This window comes from Corapipo altera, unplaced genomic scaffold (genome assembly GCF_003945725.1).
Source record: "Corapipo altera isolate COAL_440 unplaced genomic scaffold, ASM394572v1 255, whole genome shotgun sequence".
In the NCBI taxonomy this organism is placed as follows: domain Eukaryota; kingdom Metazoa; phylum Chordata; class Aves; order Passeriformes; family Pipridae; genus Corapipo; species Corapipo altera.
Genome location: NW_020884929.1, coordinates 283516 through 302851, shown reverse-complemented (window position 1 = coordinate 302851; position 19336 = coordinate 283516). Strand labels below are relative to the sequence as shown.

General features: G+C 46.0%; 1 protein-coding gene across 22 annotated transcripts in view; it reads right to left on the bottom strand.

Annotated features, from left to right (window-relative positions):
• The window catches only part of ANK2 (ankyrin 2), a 176670-nt gene that overhangs the window by 138564 nt on the left and 18770 nt on the right, over positions 1 to 19336 (bottom strand). For 3 of the 22 annotated variants that reach the window (XM_027658943.1, XM_027658937.1, XM_027658936.1), the window contains exon 1: positions 1764 to 2470. The exons of 17 other annotated variants lie outside the window; for them this stretch is intronic. In XM_027658943.1, the coding sequence (XP_027514744.1) occupies positions 1764 to 1886 (123 nt within the window). In that variant the 5' untranslated portion in view covers positions 1887 to 2470. Of the gene's footprint in view, positions 1 to 1763; positions 2472 to 19336 lie in introns of those variants that run through there. 2 more of the 22 variants (XM_027658935.1, XM_027658932.1) reach the window with 1 other exon arrangement.

Genomic DNA, 19336 nt, shown 5'->3' with positions numbered 1-19336 from the left:
AAAGTAGTCAAAAAGGTATCTGAATCAAACACATTGCTGAAATAGGATTTGTGAAAAATCAGGAAAAACAACACACGCCGTGATGAAGTAACTGAGGTGGGTGATGGGCAAACATGGAAAAAGCCCTTCCAGCAAGGACACCCACACATGAAATACATCTTTTAAAAAAAAAGGTTGTTTTGCAGAGGATTCTACAATCAAAAATGTAATCAGAAAAACTACCTTATGCTGCAGTGTCCCATTTAAGGGATTAGGAGAGTAATCACAATCTGCCCCAAGCAGCTCTGCCCAGCATCCAGGCACTGCATACATTGGAAATGACATTCCTGTTTTGATAAAGAGAACTGGGATGTGACTTAATGAACTCTGCAAAGTGAGCCTTTGGAAAGTCACGGAGATCACACCCAAAGGTCCCAAAGGCATTAAACGACCTCAGTCGTTTTACTGAAGCCCTGCAGTTCAGAATATAAAAATCCACAAGACTGAATGTAAAATGAATTCAAAATTTCCAGGTATGCCAAGGGAGCAGATGGCTTCTGAGTCCTAGAGATCTGCCAAAAGGATCTGTAAATTCAAATGTTACATGGCTGGATTCTGTGTTTTTCTTTTCACAGAGATCTGTGATTGCATGCAACATAGCACAAAAGGGGGAAAATAAAAAAAGGACAGATTATGTCTTCTGATATTATTCCTTCCAGAGAAATTTATAAAGAATGGATACAAACATGGTGTCAGGGAATGAGTTAATGCATGTGACAAGCTAGAGATTCCAGAGATGGGAGAAAAGAAACAGCAACGAGGAGGCATTAACACAGGCACTCCCAATGTAACACAGTCCTAAAGCTAAGCTTCACAGAACCTTCAGGTTTTAATATTTTCTCCACTATTTCATATTTTTTGCGTCCTTAGAAACTATATATATATATGTGGCAAACAAATCACCTCTATTGAATTTTTTACTCTTCTTTATTTTTTTACCCTGTGGCAATGGGAGTTGGCAGTCCCCATTCCTAACACAGAAGGAAAAACAACAGTTAATTATAAATCAGGAGACGTCTCCCCAAAATCTGAACCACATAAACAGATGCCTTAAGAGAACCAGAGACTGCCAACCCGACAGATTGCAGACCTGTGTGCCAGGCCCTACCCCGACAATGCACCTGCAGTGTGCAGAGTAAATACACTGAATCACCAGCCCAGAATCCCCCAGTGACACCCAAAAACTGCATCACGGCTCGGCTGAGGCGCCCAGCACCCCGAGACAGGTCCTACACACAGCCCTGAACACTCCTGGGGATGTGGGAAGGGGCACTGAACGTGGGAAACGGGGGGAAATGCTGTCGGGAAGTAGAGAAATGCACCTTCACGCTGCAGAACACAAGCACAACCACCTCCCTTCCCTGACAACTCCTTCAGATCAGCTGGAGGCTTGGAACACCTGGCTGGGAAGGATGGCAGGCAGCTCCAGCTCTTTGGGGGATGCAGGGAAGGCGGCAATGCTGGCGTGCCATCTTTCTGGGCAGGATTCCTGGGTGGCTCTGGGCTGCCATGGCTGGCAGCACTTTAATCTCACTGCAGATGGGCTGAGTCCACAGCGGGGGCTCCAAAGGGATGGGAAGGGATGCAAAAGGGAAACGTGATGGGAAAGGTTCGGAAAATGAAGGGCAGAGCGCTACACATGGCAACAAACACCTGCGAAGTGCTGCAGAGAGGGAGGAAGGGTGGGGGAGAAAAGGAGAAGGGGGCTGGATTCCCCCTCATACCTTGCGCTTCCGATCAGCCCTAGAGATTTTCCGCTGCCTCTTCCTTTCCTTCTCAAGGTTTCTCTCCCTCTCTTCGAGTTCAGACTCTCGAACTTTTTTAATGGAAGCGGCTGCGTGAGCCATTTTGGCGAGGCAAAGCCCAGCTCCAAGGAAGCCGTTCCCACCACACGCAGATAATCCAGGTGATTTCTTTTTTTGTTTTCCCCGCAAGGGCACTGGCTGCGAGCCAGAACTTCACGGCGTAATCCACTCTTCCTCCTCCGGCACCCCAGGAAAGGTCACGGCTCCGCTCCAGCCTCTGCAGCACCCATGGCTTGGGAGTGAGGGAGTCACGAGGTGCCAAAGTGCCCGCAGCCACAAACACACACGGGCAGGGAGCAGCTGGAATAACCCCCTAGCAGCCTGAAAGCCCTTCGGCGTGGCTGCGGCTGCAGGAGAAGGCGGGCTTCAGGCTTAGCTGGGGAGGATGGATTTAAAAAAAAAAAAAAAAAAAAAGGAAAAGGAAACGAAAAAACCGGCCTTTAAACACACATCAGCGAAGTGGGAAGGTCTTTCGGGATTCCTCCGGAGAGAGGCTGCGTCTTCTGGCTGGGAGGAAGGCTCCGCTTCAGCATCACCGGCAGCTGGGGGAGGGGGCAGCTCCCGTCAGCTTCTCACATCGCCTTTACGCAGGGTGAGAAGAAAATGGTGCAGTCTGACTTAGGGACTTGCTGGTGCTGCTGCCGCCGCCACCGCCTTGTGCCGGAGCCCGGCGAGCGCCTTCCTGCCCTTGCGCTCCTCACGATCTCCCCCCTGGCCGGGGGATGGGAAGGCGGGAGGATGCTGCGGCGGGCTGGGAGAGGCCAGGCTCGGGCTGCTCACCTGCAGGCAGCGCGGAGAGCCGCCTGGGAAGGGGCTGGCAGCGCTCAAGCAAGCGCTGCTCCTTCCTTGTGCCTCCCCGCAGCCACGTGAGGCCGCATCAGGAGAGCTGCATTCAGCGGCGAGGAGGGGGAAGCACCGCCGTCAGCCGGGCTCGGCCTGCCCCGCTCCGCTCAGCTCCCTCCGAGGGCAAAATAATACCACCGAGGGCGCTGCTCGTTATTATTCCACCCAAAAAGCAGCGCTGAGGATGGAGGACAACTACAGCCGTGGACCAACAAAGACAGCAACAACATGCTGTTACTTATTCCCCCCTCCTCCCAAATAACATTTGGGTTTGGGACACTGATTTCTAGCGTTAATAGCAGAGACGGACGGGTCCGTGTTATTCCCTCATTGCTTATTCCTCTGCTGAAGCAGCACACCAAAGTTCTACTCCCTTCTCCCAGGGTAACTGTTATCACTATTAGCATCAAGCATTTATTCACCAAAATAGGACGTGGGTAGATAAAAAGAGCCTTTGCATTCGTCACTGGCAGACAGCTGATCACATTCCAGCTCCCTCTGACACCACTGCTCTGGCCTCTTCCAGGCAGGTCCTGAGGGAGAGAGAGGTGGGCTCTCACACTCAGAGCTGTTTGCATCACTGGCTCGGCCACCCCAGAGACACAGGGAGATGGGAGCTCACTGACAGCAGCACAAAAACCCACCCAAGACACAACTCCCTTAGCCAGGTTTCCCTCTGCATCCTTGACTTCAGGCACCACGGATTTCTCTGTAACACAGCACCTCCACACCAGTGACACATGTCCTGTGAGCCCTTCATGTGACAGCAGCTAATGGAGCAGCCCTAATCCCCACCTCATGTTACTGGGGTACCCACAGAACTTGGTTTCGGTTCACATGGACCAGGACCATTTATTATCACCATGGAACTAATCCTCATTGATGCCTTCTGTTGGTACTACAAGGTTTCACTTTGAGAATATCACAGACCACACAAGGGAATATCTGTGGAAACTACCAAGCACTATAAAAGCATCTTTAAAACCGGGATCTATTTTGTGTTTGTGCCAGTGACCTGTGCATTGTGCACTGAATCAAAAATACATTTCACTACTGGAAAGGGACACAGGAAGAAGCAGGGCAGGGAGTGCCAGCCAAGCTTTTTCTGGCTCCTCCGTAGGTACAGGCTGGTTTTCTCCCAGTTGTTCCCATTTGTGAGAAACTGGGCTACACAGAGCTAATGGCTGAAACACAAGCAGGAGCTGTGCAGCAACAGCCACCAGCAAAGTGAGACACAAGTGGAGGCAGGAACAGGGATAAAATAAAGGGGAAAACTAGAATCTTTAAAGGACTGTGGCATGCCTCATCCTCTTAATGTTGTATAATCCTCACTTGCAAACCAGAAATTAACAGCTGGTAGTCTACAACTTGACCTTCCTGATACCTTTCCAACCTTTTGGTGGGATCTTAAACAGGAAGTATGAAAATAAGACCAACTTCCAGGTCACCACAATTAAAAATCCTTGCCTTGGAATTTCCCTAAATTACAGTTCAAGGTGTCCTTCAGCCACTAAATGCTTAAATCCTGACACAAAATGTACACATTAATGTTTGATATACAGGAGGGCTGATAGCAGTCATGATTATTAAACAATTTTATCTTCTGATGATTGATATGTGCAGGTTCATCGGCTCAGTATAAACTAGTTACTCTTTCAGAAAACTTGCTTAAAAGTTAAAAAAGGACTTGATGCGCTTTGTAACCCAGGTTACACAAGAGAAAAACATCAGACACTGGAATTGAACAACTGGTGCCGAGTAAGACAAAATGAAATAGGAAATATCCTTTATAAGATTACTGGTAAAGAAGAACTTCAGGTCAGCTCTGTGAGTTCACTATTACATCCCATAAGAATTTCCTCCCTAACCTCAAAGAGACATAAAAATATTTCACCATTGTGTGGCTAAAAAATAAGTGACTTTCATAGGTTATTTTGAAAAGAACATATCCAGTCTGGGGAGAAGAACATGAAGTGTGTATCAACGTTTGCCATAGCTTATGTCCCTGCAGGAAAGGAGTGTTCTGTTCTAAGACAGATTCTCCTAAAAAAAAAAGTAGAAGAGGGTTTGTCATCGCATTGCGCATTTAGATCTTAACAAAGAGAAATCCTTCTGCACATATCAGTCTCAAAATTACATTTTCAAGCAAAAATGGAGCCTGAGCAATTTCCCCCTAAACATAGAAAACGTATTGTGGAGCTGGTACCTCAGAAAAGCAGAATATCCAGCGATGCTGCCACAAACGGTGTGTGGGAGGGGAGTGGGAGAGTGGGCAGATGCACAATAACACAAGAAGAACACAGATCCAGAAAAAGGGTGGGTTTTCTCTGAAAAGCATGTGTCATCAACTAGCTCTGAATGTAGAAACAGAGAACTCGTGAGATTCAACAGATTCCCACTTGGGATAATGAAGCTTGTAAGACTCCAACCTCCAGGTTTTGCTCTCCAACCTGCCCCAGCAGCTGAGACAATGAATTCCTGCACTGCAGTGCTGCAAGAGCCACAGCTCTCATCAGCACTGGGCTTTATACCTGCCAGCTTTCAGGTGGACAAGCATGATTTGCTGAGCAAATCAGCATTTTCAGTCTGTAAAAACCCAGTGGATGAGAACCAGGAGTAACTGAGTACAAGAGGAGAGGATGTAAACAAGTGATTATCTCCCCTGAAGCACATCCACTGACAAGAGTCCATCTCACAAAGATGAGCCCCTCTCTGCATCAATCATGTGGGCAGTGCAAAAACAAAGTTAAAACTAAGCCTAGAAGCCACACCAAGAAAGTGCAACTCAAATCTCTTCCCAAAGGTACAAAATTAAAAAAAAGAGGGAGGCAGTGGAGTGGGAAAAGCCTCTCATGCTCTGAAGTCAGAAGGGAGACTGTTCTTTCCAGTTCTAAGATCTAGTACATTCAGGAAACAGCCTGGAAATCAAAAGTCATTTCAAACAGATCAAAAGGAGAAAGAGCTGTCTCAGGCAATAGTTTTTCCCTGGGGAACTCAACTTTTTGCCAAGTGTTGTAGGAAACCCTTCTGGACAGAACACAATTCTGTAAGGGAGTTATGCTCCTCCAAAGTGATGCACAAGCCATACTTGTATGTGACACCCAACAGATACATCCACCAGGTATTTCACAAACATACAATCACCACCTCTGTCCCTACAAACTGTGCACTGGTTTAAAATTTACCTCCTTGTTAGGAGGGTAACAATGTACTTAATTCAACTATTTAAAATTGTTCAGCTGGATTGTGCATATTAGCACATTCAGTCATTTCAGCATCTACAGAACTGCATATTCCTAGAAAAGCAGCAAAATAATCCTTTCAGAAAGTAAAAGCACGAAGCCAACAATGGAAGCATAGGCTACTGTTACAAATTGCCTCCTGTCTCACTCATTGTTTAATCCACACTCTTATTTATTAGTCACACACAGTAGCAATTGTCCTAATTCTAGAGGTACAATCACCCTGGAAGGGAGTTACCAATCACACACCCAGTACTGGGTAGGTTTCATTTTATATTTCCCAAGAGAAAAAGTATCAAGTTTAAAAAAAAAAAAAAAAAAAGCTCTACACACTCTCATTCTTATGTTACTGTGTGGAGGCAACATGTTCCTGAAAGTTCCAAGCTGGAAATCAGTGTCATTGAACTGGTACCGAAAAGGTGACACATAAAACTGTGTTCTGGCTTTCTTCTGTACCTTGACTGTATCTGTTTTACTAACTGAAAAGCAGAAATTCCAAAGAAGAAATGAAAAAGGGTAAGTTGAGGTACAGATAGACCTAAATCAGACCAGTCTTAACATCTTTTCCATTAGATCACCTGGATATAAATCACAGCACTGACACTTTAGTGGTCAGCACTAAAAACATACTGCAGATGCAGTAATACTTTCAATCCCACACCCTCCCTTGCATAGCAGGTTTCTGTCTCAAACATACTCAGTTCAACACTGACTAACTTTAAATGCAATTAATAATTACCCAGGGGGGAAAAAAGAAAAAAAGAGATACTGCTTAGCTACCTTCATCTTGGGAGAGTTACTGAAAATATTAATCTGCTCTTATAAAATTAATTTTTCTGTATTATGGGTGAAGAAAAAGAGATAATACGTTCCTAGGAACATAAGAGCAATCACTGTGTCATGAGACCAAAGTCTTCTGGCTTCAGCAGTGACCAAAAATCAGATATTTAGCAAAGTATAGAAAAGGACAAACATGGCTGATAATTTCAAGTACTCTCCCAGCTTCTGGTCACTTCAGACTGCTGGGCATCTGTGCCAGGCATTTCCCTTTATGTAGTCATCCTTCCTGAACACCAAGAACAGGGTGTAGAAAGGCCCTTCAGACACTGATGCCTTTGGTTCAAAGAAATATCCCAATTAGGAGGTAAAGACATCCAAGTTGGCAATTCGAGAAGCATATTTGTTTCATCAGAACCCTAAATAAACTAGAGATAGATTATTTCTGGCCAGAGTGCCCATCCTGTGGTTTTTCCAAAGCCTGCTAAAGTTGCATTAACTCCCAGTATCGCTCCACTTATAGTAGTTTTCATATTGATTGAAAATATTGACGTCACATTGTATTTTAACTCAGTCAAACAGGGCCTCTCCCAATAGCTCACTGAGGGCAGCAGCAGACATATTATTGATTTCAGTGGACTTCAGAACAGGACCTTGATCTTTTAATTTACCAGTGAAATGTGCCTTCTCACCTTCCTTCCTGCCCTGCCTGCTTTCATCTTTGATTACTGTGTTCTGATCTTTTGAAGCTGTTAAAGCAAAGGAGCAGCCCAGGGTGCTGCAGACCTGCCAGGTCCAACTCCCAAGGTGCACACTGTGTTCCTCAGGCTCTCTCCTCGCACTCCCTCATCCCTGCCCTTGCACCTGTTGGATCTGCTCAAGAGGGGCAGGGTCCCACCTTCCGAAGGTGCAGTTTGTCTCTGCTCTGCTGACAACCCGGGGGGATCACCCACAGCGAAGAGCAGGATGAGTGCAGTTTGTTGGGGTCTGCACTCACCCTGCTGCTTCCCCAGCTACCATCTGGTGCCAGGGACAAGTGGTCCAACAGCCTGAGGGAAGGCTCCTTCTCTAATCCTGGCTCCTTCTCTAATCCCGAGACAGGGTACGTTTCAAGCTTAAGGGTAATTGTCAGGGAAAATTCACAAAAAGCAAGTTATACCCTGAAAGGCACTGCCACACATTCCACTTGTGTCCCTGATGGATCCATCCCACCACTTGTGATTTAAAAGTCCAACTCCTTGTCTTCCCAAAAACCAGGGGAACCTTGCCAATGAGCTGCCTGGGGAGTCAGAAGGAGTGCTCTTTATTCTAACCCCACTGACCTAAGTGCTGTAAGAGTTCATTCCACTCAGAAGGGATCCTGTTACCCTCATGTGGCCGGACTACAGTGTTGTATGGTGTGTAACCCATTTAACAGGAACATCTGTTGATCTGCTAACACAGTTATGTTCTCCCAAAGCCAACAGGGCCATGTAAATAAAAATAACTTCACAAATTGTAACGATGTGAAAAATAATTATGCCTGGGCAGCAAGAGCTTACAACAGGAAAACTGCCTTGTTTGCCACTGCGTTGGGAGCTGTAAACCAGCATGACCCAGATCTCACCCACTTTAAATCCTTTCAGTTGCAGCCTAGATGCTGCATGTAATCAGCTCTGCTTAAGCATCCTTGTTACGTGTAAAAGTGTCCCTGCACTTCAGTGCAGCACCGGGTCACACGGGTTCACATTTCAATGGGCCTGATCTACCTTGAACTCCCAGTTTACAAGTCCACAGTGATCAAAACAAAGGTTTGAGTAATCGCCACTTACACAAATGTTATCCTAGGGGGATTTGCATATGTAACAGCCTGTGACCCCCCAAAAAATGAATCCTCTAAAATTAAACATGACCCACAAAATAAATTGCTTTTCACAGTTTGTTTCAGTTCGCAAAGTACAGAGGAAGAAAAGTATGACCAAGTCATGCACCTTTATATTTAAATAATAAATGAAAATACATTATATACTATATACAGCTCTATATTATATATATATATGGTAGTGTAACAGTTCATTTGGATACATGTCAGGAATAAAGCTAAGTGCCACAAACATTCAAACACACAAAATAATAATAATGATAATAAACTTAGCAAAGAGAATCAAAAGCTAAAAAAGATACAAAATAACTACCTTACTGTGTGGCCTTAAAACAAATACTAAGAATAGCATTTATAACACGATATTAACTAGTAAAAAGGGTGCTTAAAGAGATACCAAGAAGGCATCTTAACACAATATTATGGATAACTATTAACACAATATTGCTTGGTAAAAAGGGGAAATTAAAGGGAAAATACTACAGATACTAATACAGATACAACATACTTCCATCAGGAAGGATGTTGAGGTGCTGGAGCAGGTGCAGAGGAGGGCAACGAGGTTGGTGAAGGGACTCAAGCACAAGTCCTATGAGGAGAGGCTGAGGGAGCTGGAGTTGTTCAGCCTGGAGAAAAGGAGGCTCAGGGGAGACCTCCTCACTCTCTACAACTCCCTGACAGGAGGGGGGAGCCAGGGGGGGTTGGTCTCTTTTCCCAGGCAAGTATCAGCAAGACAAGAGGGCTCGGTCTCAAGTTGTGCCAGGGGAGGTTTAGGTTAGATAACAGAAAGAATTTCTTTCCAGAGAGAGTGATCAGACATTGGAATGGGCTGCCCAGGGAAGTGGTGGATTCTCCGTCCCTGGAGATTTTTAAAAAGAGACTGGATGTGGCATCAGTGCCATGGTCTAGTAACCGCAGTGGTAGTGGATCAAGGGTTAGACTTCATGATTTCTGAGGTCCCTTCCAACCCAGCTGATTCTATGAAAAGGGTATTAAAGGAACACTAAAGGATATTTAAAGTCTTCTTTCTCGGTTGCTTCGCCTACCCACACAGACAGGCCAGGGCTGGCAGGATCTGCAGCAGCTGGGCGGTGCCCATCCCTTAGCGGGCGTCCCCGCGGAGCAACACAGGCTCAGGGGTAGGATGAGGATCGCTCAGCTCAGCACTCCTGACACCCCATTTTAGCAGCTCCACATTACACCATGTAGGGCCAGGACGCAGTGGAAGGGGAGGCCTGAATGGTAGCCAAACACCACCTGCTCATTGCCTGATGGCAACAGCCTGTGCCTGCCCTGCTTGTAGGGCAAGGGGCCAGCGACCCCTGCCCACATCATCTTCCTCTCACCATCATCTTTCTCACCCCTATGTATGACCTCTACCATTGTGGTTCAAGCACATCTTCCCGCTGCTTATAAACAAGAGAATACCTGTCTGCTACTCGTTTATAAAAACAGAGGATAAAGTTTTATATTAAGGATTTTTAAAGAGGTCTCAGAGACTATTTTTAGATACTCCCCAAATTAGCACCCATGTTAAACACATTAACATATTAGACCTTTTTTCTAAGCTAGGTGCTTTTCACTGTTTCCTTTACTTTTGGATTCCTTTCCCTCAGCCAAACGACTTCAGTGGTCTCAGTGCCTGACCAAACCAGCCCAGACGTAGCGCTGTTCCCTATGGAATGCTGAATTCCACGTGCACAGCCAAAGAGTGCCTTTAGCGGGGCTTTATTTGGCAAGGGCAGCAAGAGGACATAAGGGATTTGCTACAGAGTGAATCCCAAGCTTTGCGCTCCCCCGGGCACACCGGGCAGAGGTGTCTCCGTGCCTTTGGGGGACCCTCCGGGGCAGCGGCGGGCGCTCGGAACCCTGGAGAGCTCCCAGAACCCTGGAGAGCTCCCGGGGGGCGGGGGATGCACCGGGCGGGCAGGGAACGCCAGGAGCGCAAAACTGAGCAGTCGGGAACAGCTCGGGACACGTCCCGGTGCCCCTCTGTGCCCGCTGAAAAGGCAGGTTCCAAAATCCAGGCAAGCCAGAGCTGCTTCCTGTGGCACTACGCTTATTCCTGTTGGAAACACGGAGGGAAGTGAAGCACTGCCAGTGTTGTGTTTCCCAGCGGGAGTGCCTGGGGAATGGATGGCAAACGATCCCCCTCTCCTGGTCAAGTAATGCCAAGGCAGCCATGAGTTCATATTTCATAGAATCACAGAATCACAGACTGGTTTGGGTTGGAAAGGTCCTTAAAACTCATCCAGTTCCACCCCCTGTCACGGGCAGGGACACCTTCCACTATCCCGGGGTGCTCCGAGCTCCATCCCACCTGGCCTTGAACACTGCCAGGGATGGGGCAGCCACAGCTTCTCTGGGCAACCTGTGCCAGGGCCTCACCACCCTCACAGGGAAGAATGTCTTCCTAATATCTGCTCCAAGCCTACCCTTTTATCAGTTTAAAACCATTTTCCCTTGTTCTAGCCCTATGTGCTCTTGCCCAAATTCCCTCTCCACCTCTCTCAGAGCCCCTGTAGACACTGGAAAGGGCTCTAAGGTTTCCCTGAAGCCTTCTCTTCTCTAGGCTGAACAATCCTAACTCTCTGAACCTGTCTCCATAGCAGAGGTGCTCCACTCCCTGAACAACTTCACTGCCCTCCCACGTGCCTGCTCCAGCAGGTCCATGTCCTTCCTGTGCTGGGATCCTCAGAGCTGGATGCAGTGCTCCAGGTGGGGTCTCACAAGAGAGGAGCAGAGGGAGAGAATCACCTACCCTGACCTGCTGGCCGCACTTCTGATGCCGCTAAAGCATCAAACCAGCCCAAGCACAAAGTTTTGGGATGGCTAAAACACAGCCCTGCCCTAGGATAAGCCAGAACAAAATGTATATCCCTGTATATCAATCACATCACTGCGAATTCTTTGGTGGCCCAAGGATACAGACTGCCAGGGAATTTCTACAGGAAGCACACCTGAGAAGATCTAAAGATCCCTGAGGCAGCAGAAATAAAGAAGCAGTCTCCTTATGTGACAGACAAAAGCCAAAAAGCCAGGTCTGAACACTAAACCCAGCAACAGGCCATGGGCCTCTGACCAGGGTATAGGGGCACTGCCTGAGAGCTCCCCCTTCCCTCATGAGCTTCGGCTGGTCTTGGATTAATTGTCTACATTCCACACAAAACATCTGCCAGGTGACCTTTCAAAAGCATTTCATAACCTATTGGAAATACCTTTTCTAAATCATATCAATTTTAAAAGTCGTTTGAGTCAGCTAAATACATAGATTGCTCTGAAGTCAGGGGAGATATTACCTCACTGTCCTTTTAGAACTTAAAAAAATAACGTAGGTCTCACTTTCAAAACACTAGTTTTTTTTCCTTGTCTGTCTAAGAGTAACACTGTAGCACAGTTTTAAATTTGTTAGCTTCCAGATCTGTGTTTATGGAATCATATAATGAAAAACTCCTCATAGACACACACAAAAGGGCATATTTGATGCACATCATTTTCTTTCACTGTGAACTCAGTGGGTAAAAGAGCTTGACCACACCAGGACACCTTCAGTTATGTCAAACAAAGCATTCCCCGGAATCAAGGGATGTGTCTGACACACAGAAAGGCATATATTACCGTGGATTTGTTCCTGAAGTGCTTTCAATTCCCATTAATTCCTGTGGAAGATGAGGATGAAGAATTTGCCTTCCCAAACAACTAACAGGAAATGGTCCCAATTCCTGGGACAAAGGCAGCGCTCTGTCTAGATTAATCATCATTTTCACTTTAAAAGTGCCATCTTTCTAACGGGAATAATTCCTGAAAAACACTTTGTGACTTCTGGGGAGCCTTGGGAATAAAGACCTTACAAAGGGGAGTTGTCTGAACCACTTTCTCAAACAACCTCTCGCCATTATGGAGATTTGAAAATGCATTGCAGACATCCATTACCCAAAACACATCCTTGCAAAAACAGCAGCTGTAACCCAACATGGGAGTCTTGCTGAAACCCAGTTGAGCTCATCTAATGATGCCCCTTTACTGTCACTACACACTCAGGGATTTAACATTTCACCAAGACAGCAGCGTTTAAAAAAGATGAATAAAGATCATGGCAATTTACCCATTTCCTCTGGAGGTCACCAATGGGATGCCCCCACCTGGAAATCAGACTGATTGTGGTTAAGGTGGCAGTGAACTGGGGTGGGAAAGGACTAGAAACATTTCTGCACAAATCTAAGCAAAGCTGCCAGGGCAGCTCAAATTTGAGCTGGACATCTCAGTTGGTGCATCCGTAGCAAAAGGGCAGGTGATTTATTCACAGGGGTTAAGGCCGTGCTCTGCACTGGGAAGGGATAAAGGCAGCAAATAGAGACTTAAAAATTAATTAAAAAGGAGGGTAAAAAGAACTGTAAATGTCTCGATCTGAGGCTTTCCCTCAATTTATCATCCTTAAACTCTTGCAAAGAGCAAAACAAGCTTGTCTCTCCACAACAGCCAGCACTGGATTACAGGGAGTGTTTTAATTCCGCTCTGCCTGGTTCATGCTCCCAGAGCACCTGTGAGCAGCATATGGAACAGAAGTAATCCTTCCTCCTGCCCACAGGGCTGCTACACTGAGAACTCCTTTCAGGAAAGGGAATTCTTTTTAAGACACCCAGGATCCTCTGATGGCACTAACAATTACACAGGATGAGGTTCACAGCAGGAGTTAACTGACCTGTGTGGAAGAGGCAGAAGCTGGACTTTCCAGTGAGGGATAACGAAGACAAACACTTTAGCACATCACTGGGGACGTGAGAAACCTAGATCTGAAATCCCAGGTGTCCTGTCACCTCAATGAATGAATGGCCCAATTAAAACACTATTATTTATGTAAAGTAGAACAACTCCAAAAAAAGGAGGAACAGACTAGTCCGGCACTAATATATTCATTTGGGAGTTCAGACAGCTCTCTGAAACCAAAATTTCCAGGTAAAGCCTTAGCCACCACTCTTTTGACAGAGATTTGGAATGGAGCAGGTTGTCAAAGCACCCAGTCAGCCAATACATCCGCATGGCAGAGCACGCTGGTCAGCTGGAAAAGTGGGAAAGGCAGTTCAGCACCTTGTGCCCCATCTTTTACCTGGGTTAATTTGCAGCCTTATGCTCTCATGCTTCCCTGGTCTGTCTTGATGCTGGCCTGAAGGTCACTGCATTGTCCACCATTCCATAACACGCAGACATCCTGAGACATCATCTTTTCTGTACTGAAGGAAATACCTGCAAAGTTTTCAAAAATCCTAAACAGAGCAATGGATTCTCATCTCCATAACTGCAACCAGCCAGCAAACGGGATCCACCACTCCCTTCCATCTCTTTTCTTTGAGGACACAAGGATGCACAGCAGAGGGCTTTCTAAATGAAAATCAGTCTTTAATTCAACATCTGAAGAGAGGGAAGGAGTGGCAGAGAGGGACTGTTACGTACTGCCTGTAACGACACAGCATCCCCCTACAAGGATAAAGGAGCAAGGTTGAGCCTGGGAAGGGGGAAGAACAGTCTGCTTAATGCTGTCTTTTTATTTCCCACTAATAAATCAATTATTTTCCCCCAAGCAGAGTGTGTTGCCAACGCTGGTGCCACAGGGTGGCACTGCAGCCCCGGTTGTCCCCAGCAGCCTCAGTCTAAGGAAAAGCAAAGATGCCAACATCTCCCTGTGTCTTGAACTGCACTCACAGGCTTTAATACACTTAATACTGTTTAGCAGCTTAATATAATTCAGAGGAACAAAACGTTTTCCACTGGGCAACTGGTTTTTACTGCTTGAAATAAAAATTAAACTAGTTTTCCACTTATCTTTGGGGAAGGTCCCTTCCAAATTGCCTGCTCCAGGGCATTGAAATGACAGTTCTGCTGGCCTGAAGCTCTGCTACAACTGCTCTGATCCCATCCCTCTCCTACCATGGCACAGGTGCTCCCAGCAAAGGCTCTCTGCTCGCCATGGAAAGAGCACAGTGCCTCCTGCTTTTTAGCACCAAAATTACCTTTCCCATTTCTCCAAATCTGTTACTGTGTCACGGCTTAACACACTGAGGAGGTTACGTCATACAGCCTAGGGTGTACCTGCACACAACAATCAGTTTGCCCAGAAGAGAGAGAACAGCACCTGGTCAGCAGAAACGCACTTGGGATTTAATGCTCCTTTTCAACACACGGGAGGGGTAAATCTCCCACTTTGAAAAGCAAAACGTATTCCTTTTAGCCATCAACGCGGGTGCCTTGGAGAACAGCGTTTTCCACAAGCTCATCATCCCCCGGAGGCAGAAAAGAGAACTGTGCCCGGGCGAGGACAGAGGAGTAACCTTTGCAAAGTCTCCTGCTGGCTCGTGCTCTGTATGATCTCAGACAAGCTGCTGCCGTGCAGTCATGTGCAAAAGGGGGCTGTTTCTGAATTAATCACACATCAAACTGCATGTGTGGACAGCAACAGTTGCTTCAGCTGCTGTTTTGTACAGGAGATCACAAAAAAAAAAAACAAACCTGATTATTGCTGGTTTGCCCTTTAGTTTCTTCACCCCGCTTCATTTACTGGTGCTGTTTTAACCTGTTCCTGTGAAGAGGCGCATCTACAGCCGGTTTTATTCTGTGATCTTGCCACCATTACAAGTTCAAATAAGGTAATTAACCCCTGAGATCTGGGAGCTGAATGTTGAGCGTTCACTGTGGAAAAATGAGAGCAATGAGGCTCTCGCTTAAAACCTAAAAAATTCCTAATTGAGACCATAATCTTTATTCAACCCCATTACACACATGTACTGTGAGATAGTCTGTAATTAAGGATCACATACTATATATATATATATTCATGAGACCTATGCCCCCTGCAGTGAGCAGGCCCAGGCAGCACACACTTAAGACACAGAGCTTTGAGCACTTATTTTCTCCCTGATGCTCAATGGGTGGCAGAAGCACTTTCATTCTGCACGATAAACCTGATTTCTGAAGATTAAATTATTAATTCCCTCACAGGCCTTTCTGTAGTTCTGTTAAATACATATACATATATCTGTAATAAGTACTAAAGCATTTATTTTCAAGAACAGCTCTGTAAAACAAAAGGGACTTAACCTTCAATTTACAAGGCCAAAGGAATCCTCTCATTTTGGCTGCACCAACCAGGAAAACTTTGAATGTTATTTTTCACGATATAGATGTGACACATAATGTTTGTATTTCAGAAGTGACATTTCTGTTAGCTTATCTGCTATAATGGTGCTCAGTATTTGTACAGGTAGACCAGGAATCACGAGCCAACCTGTCAAATGAGAGAACACGTAACTGCTGGCTGTCCTTGAAAACCTGAGTTTTCCCACGTGAGCAGCACCACATAGGAAAACTTTAAGGGAGAACAAAGTCAAAGCCCACATCTCCAGGGCAAGGCTCCATTTCCTCAGCAGGCAGCTCTGGTCCCTTTCCCATGATCCCACATCTTAGACATCCCATTTCCAACACAGTCCAAGCAAGAACATCTCCCTCCCCTGATTGTTAGAGTCAGATGTGTAAAAGTCACATATATCATGGAAAAATAGAGCACAGCTCCATCACTAGAGTGATGCATGGGAGAACACACACACCTTATTTCTGGCACTTCCTAATCTTTAAGCGTAACTGTTCTCAGACTTGCTCCTGGGAATGTCTGGATGCTCACAAACACTCTCACACCTGACACACAAAGTGTCAGGGTACTGTGTAACCAGTGGTGTCACCATTTGTACCCACACACAGGTTGCACCCCAAGCACTGCTGAAACACAGAATGGGATGAGACAGCTATAAAAAAAAAAAAAATATGGAAAGGGAATAACCTCCCATCAGCAAGCACTGAACATAATGCCAGCTTGTTGCCTGCCTTCTAAAAAAGCCCCTGGACCAAAGGATCATCTGTTGACATCTCCTTACTCTTTTTGGTAGCCACTCTCATCTTCCCTCTTCTGCCCTGCCTTATCCTTGCCACACAGCAGTATTTCCCCACGCCCCTTCTCCTTCCAGGGAGTCCCTGTCCCGTCCTCCCCAGCAGATTTTTGTCGGATCCACCTCCAGGCGGCACTCGGTATTCTGTAGAAAGTCAGAAGGCTCGGCAGCAAGGCTGCTTAGGGCTCATCCCTCCTGAATTCCGACACCTTCCCTCCTCCCGGCAGCAGGTCCCGGGGAGGGCACCCGGGGACCCGCAGCGCGGCTGCCGCGGTGCCAACACACCGGGAAAAGGCGGGAGCGTGTGAGCCAAGGACGAGGCTCCCTCGCTGCCTTCGATCCCAGCAGATGGGGTCAGCAGAGATCCCAGTGCCGGCTGCCGTGCGCATTCCCCGCCCCTGATCCCACGGCATCATTAACGACGGGGTAGCGAGGACCGGATCGTTACCGCCGAGAGCCCCGGTCCCCATGGCAACGGAGCCTGCGGCTCCGCACGGGCTGGGCAGGAAAACATCCCTGCACAGGCTGTGGATTGACAAGGGATGAGCCAACGAGCTCTGCAGCATTCCCAGGCTCAGAGGACCTGCACGACGAACGCTTTGCTCCATCAGCGTGCCACGCTCCGGCAAATTTTGCAACTGTGCCTCTCGCAGAAAACGCTGGCGTGGGATTAGCGATAAACACGGGAAGGAGGCAAGGAGGGACCGTGATCCCGAAGCTGGAGAGGGAGCAAGACACTTGCAGGGTGTTTCTGGCTCGTCTGCCGGTTTTCTGTTTTTCTCCAGGCAAAACATATTGAAATTCTTTAAAAAATGTGTAGTGTGATACATTCTCTGCGGTTCTGCCCACCGCCCCGGTAACTTCAGCAGATAAACACATCTACAAAATCAAGAAACCTCTGACAGCAGATGTGTGATTCACACGGATAAAAATGGAAAGTCAAAGTTCCACACACCTACCACCACACAGATTAACTTCTTTTTTTAAGCACAAACCTCCACTTTCCACCACTCTTTTTTTCCCCATACTGTCTAAACTGGGGGAAGAAAGCAGGTTTCCCCTCTGTCCTCACCATCCAGGACATTGCAGCAGCTACTGTAACACCTACACAGTACAATAAACTGGCTGCATTTCTTCTCTCCCTTTACTTTGCCAACTTTCTCATAAATAGCCTGAGTTTCCACGTAACTGTACTACTGAAATACCACAAAACAAATTGTTTCTTTGATACTGAATAACAACTTTTTTTTTTTTCCCCTGACAAAAGCCATGCAGTTCCTGGACAACTTCCTGTATAAATATACACTGATTTAAAATGTTGTTGCTGTCTGGATTCTCTTGCCTTAAATAATGAGTAAATTGTTTTGTTTCTTTACCCACAGAGGTTTCTGTGTCTCTCTACCCACACACAGACACCTGTATATATATATTTACTTAAAGCCCTTGCTAAATAATCACTGACCAGAATAAAAAAAGAAGACTGAAATACCCAATCCTGCAAAAGTCTCAAGAGCAAGACAGTTGGGGTACAGGGCTGCTAATAAAGCACAATAGATAAGTCAGCTTATTTCTAATTGACCCAGGACTCAATCCATAAGCAAATGAGTTCTTGCAGCTTTACCAACTCTATTAAACTCTATTTCTACAGAAGCCTGTGGTAACAAGAGTCTTAAAACGCATTAGCAAATTATAATTAGGGATTTCTTATCTCTTTTACATGCTTACAAACTAAAATCCAACCAAGTCAAAGAAATGCTTCCATTGACTTAGAAGGCTTTGGAGAACGTCTCCATAATTTCTACTGATGCTGACAGGAATTGTGTTCATAAAGGAAAAATGAGAAGCTGATGCTTTGCCAAGGAAGTCCTGATGCTTTGCTTTGTGGGGAAGTCCTGATGAACGTTGTTCTTTGTACCAGGAGAGCAGGTGGAAGGGAGACAGCAAAAAGTGAGGGGAAAACCGTATTTCACAGGGATTAGGAGCTCACAGAGGTCAGTCCCAAAGCAGCAGGTCAGGCACAGCCACATCACTCACCTGCTCTGAAGAATCTGCCCAGAATAGTTGGCTGATGGTGAATGTTTCTTAGCACACACACACACATCACCTAAGCCTACTTACCTTAAATATTAATGCAAGGACACCTACTCACAATTCTGGTGACCTCAGCGTTAAGAGTCTCGTGGCTTAATTCTTCAGGGTAAAAAGAGCAAGACTTAAATTTGGCAAATAAAATTAAATGAATCCTTTTCCCCATGACAACAATATTCCCCAACTGTGATAGACTGCACAGCCCAGCATTGTGACAGCTAATTAGGCTCTAGCAACAGGGCCAGGGCTCTGTTTCTGCAGGATTTCTGTGCAGTTCTGCCTTGTGACTGGACACAAGTTATTTTAATTTTGTATTTAGTTTTGGGGTTTTTTTTTTAAATCTCAGAAACACACACACCATTGAGAAATAAATAAGAAATAATTAAAGCCCAGCTGCCTGCATCTTCAGGCTCTGTGCATTCTTCTTCCCTTATGCTTTTTCAAAGAACCACAAAGAACCTTAAAATACCTTTTAAAGTAATTGTTCTAGATACACCTTATACTCTCTAGAACAGTATCCCACATAAATTAGGTATTGTATCCCTAGCAACAGGTGTGAGAACACTTTAAGTTAATTCATAAAAAACCCTAATGCACAGGAATATTTTGTAGCAGGATACTGAGCTAACAATCCCATGGAGGTGAAGTGTGTGTGGGATGTTCAAAATAAATGTCCCTCTCTGGGGACACAATTCACTGTTGGGTCCTGGACTCTTTTCTCAGTAGTCAACAGCTCTTGAAACTCCT